At 55.7% G+C, this 11,158-nt stretch overlaps 1 protein-coding gene across 5 annotated transcripts in view; it reads left to right on the plus strand.

Moving 5' to 3' along the window:
- CHST8 (carbohydrate sulfotransferase 8) overlaps positions 1-10,482 on the plus strand; it is a 155,692-nt gene extending 145,210 nt beyond the window's left edge. For 4 of the 5 annotated variants that reach the window (XM_034944334.4, XM_034944333.4, XM_003816194.4 and 1 more), the window contains 2 exons: positions 8,387-8,424; positions 8,929-10,482. In XM_034944334.4, the coding sequence (XP_034800225.1) occupies positions 8,387-8,424; positions 8,929-10,035 (1,145 nt within the window). In that variant the 3' untranslated portion in view covers positions 10,036-10,482. Of the gene's footprint in view, positions 1-189; positions 588-8,386; positions 8,425-8,928 lie in introns of those variants that run through there. The other variant, XM_063599546.1, reaches the window with a different exon arrangement.
- Positions 10,483-11,158: the final 676 nt, after the last annotated feature.

Here is an 11,158-nt window from a genome sequence, read left to right on the forward strand (position 1 = left end):
TTAGTAGAGACAGGGTTTCACCACGTTGGCCAAGTTCTTGACCTCAGATGATCTGCCCGCCTCAGTCTCCCAAAGTGCTAGAATTACAAGTGTAAGCCACCACGCCTGGCCTGTCTTCTAATTTTTGATGTGCTAAGCCTGCATTAAAAACTACAACTCCACATGGACCCTCCAGGGTGGTCCTCCGCGTGGTCCACCGAGGGAGGGAGTAAGCCTTTGCTCTGGTCTGAGCCAAAGGTCACTGTGACTGAGTTTGATCATCTCAGAGCCTAGGGGAAGAAGCCCCCCACCCAGAGGCCGAAGCTGGAGGAGAGAGGCCAATACATGACCAGTCTGATGCAGCTCTCCGGCGTGTCTGGCCTGACTGCTGCCTCCCCTCGAAGTCCACACTCTGACCACAGAGCTGTCATCAGGGCCCAGGAACAGCCGGCACCTGTGCTGGGGCAGCCCTGCCACCTGGAACCCCACGTACCTGTCCCGTGTCCTAGGGCAGCAGGTGGCCATGACTGTGACAGAGGCTGGTCTCCAGGCTGTGCCCTGGGGACCCAGCAGAGAATGTAAGAAGTTGGATTTTCCCATGAACACAGGTGAGAATTGAAGCCCTTGGGTGAGGCTTTTTTCCAGGCGTTCTGTGCCCAGGAGTCCAGGCTGCCCGCTCATTGCTGCATGTGTTGAAACTTCAGTTTTGCATCTAATTTGCATATGAACAGCCTGCCTCAGATGGAGGATGCAGTTCACAGTGAGGCAGTCAGAGGCCCATGGGGACAATGTGTCCCTCAGCCCTGGGGCAGTGGAGACCTCACAAGGGCAGAGCCTGAGCCGGTGGGAGAGGAGCCAGACAGAGAAGGTGTGGCCCGGTCCCAAAGCAGGCCCCGGCCTGGCGTACTGTGGATGGTGAAAGGAGCTGGCAGAGCCAGGCTTCATGGCCACCCAGCCAGGGCTGGGGGTGGACAGACTCCTCCAGTGGGATTGCCCCTGTCTGCATCTAGCCAGGGGGCTGGCACCTGCTGCCCAGATGCGTGGGCCCTTCCCAGCTGGGAGGCTCCAGCCAGAACCCTGGGCCCAGCTTCTGGGAAGCCCCATACCCTTCCTCATGTCCAAGGCCAGCTCTCAGTCCAGAAAGCACCAACCTTTCCACAGGCATTGATGAGCATTGTGCCAGAATGACACAGATGACATGACACAGGCCCTGCCCCAAACACACCGAGAACCAACAACCCTTCACTACTGATCAGCAGGCGATCTAAACCAGCAGACGAGCTGTTTCTTCACCTCCTTCAGGCTATCCTGCCCTGTCTTCAGAACATCCAGCTGGGCGTGGTGGCTCATGGCTGTAATCCCAGCACTTTGCGAGGCCGAAGTGGGAGGATCATTTGAGCCCAGGAGTTCAAGACTGCAGTGAGCCAGGATTATGCCACTGCACTCCAGCCTGGGTGACTGAGCAAGACTTTGTCTCTTCAAACAACAAACAAAAAAACACTCTTAAAGCCCCATGAGATCACATGAGACCCTGTCTGTACTGGGTCAAATTGGGTGCCCGCCCCACGCTCAAAAAATGCTCAATCCCAGCTCCCTGTGCTTGTAAACTGTGACCTTGTAGGGTCTTTGCAGATGTAATCAAGTTAGGCCACTAGAGTGGGCCCTTTTTAAAAACATTTTATTTCCATAGGTTTCTGGGGAGCAGGTGGTGTTTGATTACATGAGTAAGTTCTTTAGTTAGCGGTGAATGGTGAGATTTTGATGTACCCATAACTGGAGCAGTGTACACTGCACACAATTTGTAGTTTTTTATCCTTCACCCCCTTCCCACCCTTTCCCCGAGTTCCCAAAATCCACTGTATCATTCTTATGCCTTCGCATCCTCATAGCTCAGCTCCCACTTATGAATGAGAACATACAATGTTTGGTTTTCCATTCCTGAGTTATTTCACTTAGAATAATAGTCTCCAGTCTCACCCAGGTGGCTGCGAATGCCATTAATTCATTCCTTTTTATGGCTAAGTACTATTCCATCATATATATATATATATATATATATATCAGAGTTTCTTTATCCACTCGTTGATTGATGGGCATTTGGGTTGGTTGAGTGGGCCCTATTTTAATATGACTGGTGTCCTTATAAGAAGAGGAGAAGAGACACACGTGTGCAACAGCTGTGTGAAGACAAAGCAGAGATTGATCTTCTGTTGTTGCAAGCCAAGGAACGCCTGGGCTGTCGAAAGCTGGAAGAGTCGAGGAAGCATCAGCCCCCACCCAAGAGGCAGTGGAGGGAGTGTGACCCTGCTGGCACCTTCATTTCAGACATCTAGCCTTCGGAACTGTGAGAGAACACATTTTTGTCATTTTAAGCCTCCCAGTTTGGGATACTTTGTTACAGCAGCTGCAGGAACAAACCAAGGCACCTCCCGTGATGGTTAATTATATACGTCACCTTGCCTAGGCCATGATGCCACAGGGTTTAGACAATTGCCAGTCTTTGTGTGTGTGTGTGTGTGTGTGTGTGTGTGTGTGTGTGTGTGTGACAGAGAGAGAGAGAGAGAGAGATGGAGTCTTACTCTGTTGCCAGGTTAGAGTGCAGTGGCGCGATCTCCGCTCACTGCAACCTCCACCTCCTGGGTTTAAGCGATTCTCCTGCCTCAGCCTTTCGAGTAGCTGGGATTACAGGCACACGCCACCATGCCCAGCTAATTTTTGTGTTTTTAGTAGAGACGAGGTTTCACCATGTTGGCCAGGATGGTCTTGATCTCTTGTGGTCTCGCGATCCACCTGCCTTAGCCTCCAAAGTGCTGGGATTACAGGTGTGAGCCACCACGCCCGGCCAGGAAGGCATTTTTTAGATGTGATTTGCTGTAAAATGTGTAGCCTTTGAGTAGAGGAAATGACCTTCCACAATGTGGGTGGGCTTCATCCAATTAGTTGTAGGCCTGAAGAGAAAAGAGTGAAGTTCCCCAAGTAGGAGGGAGTCTCGGACCTCCTTCCCATGCAAGCTGCAGCACCAGGTCTTCCCTGGGTCTCCGGCCTGCTGGCAGATTTTAGATTGCCAGCCCCCAGAATCACATGAGCCAGTTTCTTAAAATCAACCCCTCTCACTCTCTCCTCTCTCTCTCTTCTTCTTCCTTTCCTCCTTCTCTCCTCTCCCTATCTGGCTTCCCTCTCTCCTTCTCCCCTCCTCCACCTCTACCTCTCCCTTCCCTCTCTCTTTCTCTCCGTCTCTTTCCCGCCTCCATATATATCACCTGTGGGCTCTCTGTCTCTCTGATAACCCTAACTAGCATGCCCCCCCCCATTCAGAACCCTTCATACTTCCCATGGAGTGGAGCCTGGCATTTCCCTCAGGCCTCTCTCCCCCGACCCGCCCACCTTCTCTCCTGCCAGCACCCTGCACTCGGGGCAGGCCATCTGTAGCTCAGCACTGCACTGTGAGGTCAGGTGCGTGACCAGCTGTGGGGCTGCCCCAGGGCTCGGAGGCCTTTCTTGTGTGCACCTTAGGTGTGGGAGCTGCTTCTTCCTAATGGGGGCATGGAAGCAGCAGGGCAGAGGCTGGCAGCCTGGGCTGTCCGAGACAACAGTGTTCATCCCACCAGATGCCACTGTAAGGAGTCCAGGTGGAGCCGAAGCTCAGAATCCGGGTACTGCACGTGCTGAGGACCAAGATGCAGTCGGGACCTTGCCTTCAGGGAACTCCCCACCCCCAGTCGGGCCAGCCTGAGCCAAGAGAAGCAGCCAAAAGCCCTGGAGGCTCCCTGGCCTGTTGGGCAATGGAAGTGGACGTGGAGTGGACAGCGCCAATGGGTGTGGGGCAACCTGCCAGCAGACTCAGCCACCAGAAGCCCTGGGCACATGGAAACGCGGCCACACAAACGGCCCCATCAGGAAATCCCAAAAGACCAAGAAGCACGACTCAAACTCCACCACAGACAGGGACCTGGGACTGGCATGGCCGCTCCTGCCCTCCTTCCCCAGTTCTCTCCCATGCCTGTCCCTCTGCAGATTTGACTCTTTAAGGACAGTCGCAGTGATGGGAGTGGCGGGACACTAGCATCATCGCCCATCAGGGCTCGGGGCTGGGACATGAGCAGCCAATGCAGCCGTCATTCTCCCAAGAGTGAGCCACCTGGGGCTGGGGGAGGCCAAGGGCTCATTCGAGGCAGTTGGGTCCTGTCCTCACCTGTCAGTGCTGCCTGTCTACAGGGCCTGACCAAAAGGCTGCTCCCCAGTTACCACCCCCCATGGCTCCTGGGCAGTGGGGATTGGGGCTTTTGTGTGGCACCCTGCAGGTCTTCCTCCTGTGAGCCTAGAGAGGAGCGGGCAAGAGACCCTTCTCCTTGGACATGCTGGTATAGCCTCCTCCCCAACTCTGCCCCAAACCCAGGCCTGATGACTAAGAAACTGGCCTCACACACTCATCAGCCTCTGCCTCTCCTCAATCAGGAGGCTTTTCAGCTAAACGCTGAGAACTTCAGCCAATGAAGAGTTCACACCGTGGAACACATTTGGCAGTGCCCATAACTCACGCCTTGTTTATTCTCACCGATGCTCTTATCATAGCGCATGTGTTCCAGCCACTCCACGCATGTCATCTGTCCAGAAAGAGAAAGTGCTTGTTTATTTCTTACTGTGCGGGGGGATGGAGCTCCCTTACAGATTGTGAACCTTATATTGAGAGGAGAAGAGAGGTAACTCAAGACACCGAAAGTGGGGTGTGCGTGGTTGGTCTTGGATTCTGTCGCAGGGGTGGAGGTGGGGAGGCAGGGAAGGTGCGTGGCAGCATTGGTGGCGTTGGATGGAAGAGGAGGTGGGTTGTGGCTGGAGTTGCTCTGCAAGGCCACTGATGTTATCTAGATTGTACGTTTTATTTGGGGGCTTGAGAGGGGCTGGAGGTGGTTATACTGAGGCCAAAACTCCTTCCCACCCATAAGTGCCCCCCACGGCACTGGTACCACTGACCCCTGGTGGCAAACCTTCCTCATCCTCGTGAGCCCTTAGCTGTCCTTCCCTGAGCGCTGATGGAGCTGTCCAGGGTCCTGACGTGCAGCCCACTTGGGGATGTGCAGACCCCTGCCCCAGGATACCTAAGGTTTCTCCTGGTTCTCACTTGCCCAGAGCCAGCAGTGGTCTTTGCTTCAGCCTTTATCTGACTGGTGCATGGAAGAGCAGTTTTCTTCCTAGTGGGGACGCTAGGTTCACGGCAAAGGGGAGGTCCCTTTAGATGTCCTTCATTACGTTTCTTCTTTATTCGAAAGTGAACTTGTAGCCAGGTATGGTGGCTCGCACCTATAATTCCAGCCCTTTGGGAGGCCGAGGCAGGAGGATTGCTTGAGACCAGGTGTTTGAGGCCAGCCTGGACAACATAGCAAGACCCCATCTCTATTTCTAAAATAAATGTAAATTTTTTTTCTTTTTATTTTATTTTATTTTTTTGAGACAAAGTCTCACTCTGTTGCTCAGGCTGTAGTGCAGTGGTGTGATCTCAGCTCACTGCAATCTCTGCCTCCTGGGTTCAAGTAATTTTCATGTCTCAGCCTACTGAGTAGCTGGGATAACAGGCATGCACCACCACACCCAGCTAATTTTTTTGTATTTTTAGTAGAGATCAGGTTTCACTATATTGGCCAGGCTAGTCTCGAACTCCCGGACTCAAGTGATCAGCCCATCTCAGCCTCCCAAGTGCTGGGATGACAGGCATGAGCCACCGTGCCCAGCAGTAAATTTTAAAAAATGTTAAAGTGAGCTTGTGGGGATAGGTCTAATCTTTGCCTGATAAGCTGCCATAAGTCTAAGGGTTGGGAATAGCTTATGGCAAACTCAGGCTCTACTTAAGATGTTACTGATCTCTCTTATTCGCCACAAGGCAATTTTTCCTTTCAAAGGAGGAAGTTGCAGGCAGGTTGGCTTTATGGACACATGTAAACAGGAAATCAGGAGACTCGCCCAGCCCCAGGCTTTGTCTAGAAGGAACTTTTCCTCTAGTTAATGCCAAGGGCTCTAGCTCAGCGAGCATTAGAGTGGGACAGCCCCAAAAGCTTAGGCTCCAAAAGCTTAGGCTCAGAGTCCAGAGGTCCAGGAGACAGTGTCCCCCTGTCCAGTCCTCACAGGTAAAATGGAACAGGACCACAGCCCACTGCCCTCTGAGGCTGTGGGGACAGTGCCAGTGGGAGGTCATGGCCTTAGGGGCTGCAACCTCAACAAGCACATGGCCTTCCATCTTCCCCCCGACTGGCAGGATCCCTTTTGGAAGTGGCTTCTCAGCCCCACTCTTGGCCAAATCTGGCATGACTCATTTGCTCCAGAAAAGGAATATATAAGCACTGTCACACCTTGACGAGATGACAGGAGTGACAAGCAGAGTGATTTCCCATATCTGAGACTCTAAGGAGGAGAGGTGGTTTAGCAGAGCCAGCTGCCATAACCAGAAGAAAATAATTAAGGAAATCTGGCAGAGTAGAGGAAAACCAAGTGGTGCAGCGGGTCCCTTCTAGTGAAGGGAGCTGTCATCATCGGCTGTGGGAGAGAAAGGAGCTCTGGAGGCTCGTGCTGGGACAGCTGCAGTAATGATGGGATGGGGAAGAGGAGGGGGTGACTGTCAAGGAGGGAAATAGACTCTGGGGATGGCAGGGGGTGGCAATGAGCAGCTTGATTCTAAAGACTCCTCTCTTAGGCCAGGCACCTGCTACTTACACCCCACACCCTGAAGGGTGCAGCCAGGTCTACTTGGAGCTTCCCCTCAGTCTCCAGGGAAGAGTCTAGAAGGCCTGTTTCAAAGATCCCCCACATGCACACATGTGCACATAAGCTTGGGAGTGCCCAGGAAGATGGGGACACTCTGCCCTTTGCCCAGGGGAGAGCATACCCTTGTTCCCAGACCAAAGGGACAAGCGGAAGAAAGATGAAATGTGTCCCAGTTCTGCCTGCATTTCTGCCTCTCTTGGGACTTGAGGAAGGTTCGGGCAAGCTTAGGGAATTCAGGCTGTCCATTCCAGGGCTGACCTTGCATCTCCTTCCTGGCCTGCTAATGACTGAAGGAGACGTGCGGGCACGGCCTCAGCCTTAGACTGTCTGGGGCATGGCAGTGGCTGAGTCTGTAAAACTGGACCCCTTGGAGAAATCCACAGAATCTCTGGCTCAGGGAAGACCTGGATATCCCTTCACCAGCTGGGCTTCTGCCACTGGACCTCTGCCCAGGACGTGGAGACAGGCAGGAAAGTGGTGGGACACTGGAACCCCCCTCCCGCAAGCAGCAGCCAGGATTTGCTCAGGTGTGGTCGGGCACGGTGCCCTGGCGCGCCAGCCAGAAGATCCAGCTCTCTCCTTAAGGGATAGCTGGCTCTGATGGTGACCATGGCTTTTGGCAGAGCCTCAGGATGAAAATGTCCACCCACATGGTACCAGAACAGAAAGAGCCCCTGATTCCTCGGTGGCCAGGTAGGGACTGGGGAAGGAGGCTCCAGCTTCTAAATAGATTCCCCCCAAAGGGAATCTCCTTGTCCTCCTGCGACTTTCCCCCAAAGCAGACCAAATGAGGTATGACACAGAATATTCTGCTCTGGCCAAAGGTTCACCTCACCAGAGCTTGCTTCTTAGGTGAGCCCAGCCCAGGCATGGGCCTCCTTGGTAGGCAGAGGGGGCGTTCCAGAGCATGGCCATTGATGCACTGGTCTCTCTCTGTCTTCCTGAGGTCATCAGTAAGTTAACACTGGACAATTACCCTCTACCTGGGCACTGCTTAGGGCTTTGGGGGAGACCAGGGCGAGCAAGATATGCTTAGCTCACCCCAGAACTCCAGAGCCAGCTGAGAAGGCCAAGATCACCAAACAAATGCCCAGGTTAGAGAACTTCCTGTAGCAAGAGGAGAAGAAGCACGTTCCATTCCTAGGCCTGGTGTGTGCAAATGTGTGGGTGTGAATATGTCATATTCCAAGCATGGAGAATCCACAGTGGCCAGAACTGGAGCATGGCTGATGGGGTGTGGAGAGAGGGTGGATCGAGCTTTCTGAAGGGTCCTTTCCCTGTGACTTAATGACATGGTGGGGTGCAGGAGGAGGTGGCCTGTGAGAGTCCTGGCTGCTCCACAGGGCAGGTATGGGCACACCTGGGCAGGGTGCCTTTCCAGACCTTGTAGATCACATCAGGAGGCAGGCGTGATGCAGAGAAGAGAGCCTCAGCTGCGAGCCAGTGGGACCACATGTTTGCTGCGTCCCCATATTCTGCATGGGTAGGGGATGGAGGGGCTCCAGCACTGAGCCATGCCCTAAGCTGCCTTTCCCTAGAGCCTACCCCAAGATCCCTCCAGCCTGGATGTCCACAGCCAGCAGCCCATAAGCAGTTCCCTGGGAGCCATGTGGCAGATCCGCTAATACTGTCCTCTCCTCTGTTTGCTTTTCAGGAATAAAGTTCAACATCAGGCCAAGGCAGCCCCACCACGTAAGTTCTGAGAGTCAGATAAATCTCAGTGCACACAGCCCTTGGGAAACTGGGGAGGGCTGGGGAGAAAATTAGGAGCTCACACTGAATCCATTCTTGGAAAGAAAAATGTGTCCAGCCTTTCCCAGGAGCCTTGGGAACAAAGCCCAGGGCTCTGGACCCATGAATTTTCCCTTCCTTGTTAGAAGGCTTCTTTGCACGGTGCTAATAGAGGCCGTAAATCTGAGCCCGCCTGCAGGCCACCTATTCCCGCCACCCTCTCCCAGGCCAGGTTCCTGGGAGGACCGCGCCATCTTGTGGCCGAAATGACACTTACACCTCAGCGGGAGGGAGGCCTTTGGGTGCCGGGCCAGGGCTCAGACCGGAGGGGTCTCACCTACAGGGTCAGCCTGTCTCCCTCACGAGAGGGACAGGAACCCCAGCCGTGATGAGAGTCTGACCTGTGTGGCCCTCAGTGCCCAGCTGTCCTTTCCACTCAGATAGCCACTTCTCTTCTTGCCCCAGGACCTCCCACCAGGCGGCTCCCAGGATGGTGACTTGAAGGAACCCACAGAGAGGGTCACTCGGGACTTATCCAGTGGGGCCCCGAGGGGCCGCAACCTGCCAGCGCCTGACCAGCCTCAACCCCCGCTGCAGAGGGGAACCCGTCTGCGGCTCCGCCAGCGCCGTCGCCGTCTGCTCATCAAGAAAATGCCAGCTGCGGCGACCATCCCGGCCAACAGCTCGGACGCGCCCTTCATCCGGCCGGGACCCGGGACGCTGGATGGCCGCTGGGTCAGCCTGCACCGGAGCCAGCAGGAGCGCAAGCGGGTGATGCAGGAGGCCTGCGCCAAGTACCGGGCGAGCAGCAGCCGCCGGGCCGTCACGCCCCGCCACGTGTCCCGTATCTTCGTGGAGGACCGCCACCGCGTGCTCTACTGCGAGGTGCCCAAGGCCGGCTGCTCCAATTGGAAGCGGGTGCTCATGGTGCTGGCCGGCCTGGCCTCGTCCACTGCCGACATCCAGCACAACACCGTCCACTATGGCAGCGCTCTCAAGCGCCTGGACACCTTCGACCGCCAGGGTATCTTGCACCGTCTCAGCACCTACACCAAGATGCTCTTTGTCCGCGAGCCCTTCGAGAGGCTGGTGTCCGCCTTCCGCGACAAGTTTGAGCACCCCAACAGCTACTATCACCCGGTCTTCGGCAAGGCCATCCTGGCCCGGTACCGCGCCAATGCCTCTCGGGAGGCCCTGCGGACCGGCTCTGGGGTGCGTTTTCCCGAGTTCGTCCAGTACCTGCTGGACGTGCACCGGCCCGTGGGGATGGACATTCACTGGGACCATGTCAGCCGGCTCTGCAGCCCCTGCCTCATCGACTACGATTTCGTAGGCAAGTTCGAGAGCATGGAGGACGATGCCAACTTCTTCCTGAGCCTCATCCGCGCGCCGCGGAACCTGACCTTCCCCCGGTTCAAGGACCGGCACTCGCAGGAGGCGCGGACCACAGCGAGGATCGCCCACCAGTACTTCGCCCAACTCTCGGCCCTGCAACGGCAGCGCACCTACGACTTCTACTACATGGATTACCTGATGTTCAACTATTCCAAGCCCTTTGCAGATCTGTACTGAGGGGCGCCACAGCTGGCCGGGTCCGCCCTGCCCCGGTCACTCACCTGTGCTCCCGGGCATCCTCCTGTCCCTGGCTCCTCATCCTGGGAGCAACAGGGCTCTGAGGACGTGAGGAGCCATCGCTGTGGGAGGCAGCTGGCCCTGGGTGGGGGGCAGAGGCACCCAGCCTTGGATGGGGACCCCAGCCCCTGGCCTGTACCTGTTTCCTCATTCCTTGGCTGAGGGAGAGGCTGAGAACTGGGCAGACACCCCCGGAGCTCAGCCGACAGTTTCGATGAGCAGGGAAGTCTGAGGCCCAGAGGACGGGGGCCCCAGCGGTAAGGGATGTCCCGCACTCCCTTAGCCATTGCCTTGGACCAAACCACGTGGTTTGCAGCTTTTCTACGAGCCAGGGGGGGAGGTTCCCTTGGATTAAGGTTCCAAATAAAGCACATGGTTTCCAGAGCAGCGGTGTGTACTCTGTGGTGGCGTGGGAGCACGTGGACCCTGGGCTGGGCTTTCTGGGGCTCTTTCTGCCTTCCCGGGGCAGCTTGAGCCAGGTGCTGCAGGCCCCACTGCAGAGAAGTCCAGTTCAGGAGCAGCTTCCTGGGAGAAGAGCACAGAGGACCCAGCGGCTCTCAGCCAGGACCTGCAGGCATCTGAGGCTAGGTCCCAGTCAACTGGGGTGCTTCCGTCTCAGTCCTGGCACATTAATCCTGAAAGGAAAAGATAGGCCTGTTCCTATGGGGGCCTCCTGGGGTGTCTTCTTATCAGTGCACCTTGCAGGGGCCTCTGGGGACTGCCAGAGCAGTAGCCAGCTCTCCAGGCAAGCTGCCAATCAGGGCTGAGGCTGGAGCCAGGGGGCACGGGGCATGCATCTCGGTGGGTGTGGTACTCCCAGCAGGAAGCAAGGCTGTCCCTGGCTTTCTGCACCTCTGAGCCAAGCAGGACTCTGGCCTGAGGCTGTCATCTGCAGACACTCACCCTGATCCCTGGCCCCAGTCACCCTGATCCCTGGCCCCACTCACCTGACAAAACCACCTCAGGGCTGTCAGGATGCACATGCTCTGGAGGAGGAGAGGAGAAGCCATAGAGGAAACTTCTCCAAAAGCATATATGTTCACACCAGAGAGGGCTCCAGAAG

The sequence above is a fragment of the Pan paniscus genome, chromosome 20 (genome assembly GCF_029289425.2).
Source record: "Pan paniscus chromosome 20, NHGRI_mPanPan1-v2.0_pri, whole genome shotgun sequence".
Lineage (NCBI taxonomy): Eukaryota > Metazoa > Chordata > Mammalia > Primates > Hominidae > Pan > Pan paniscus.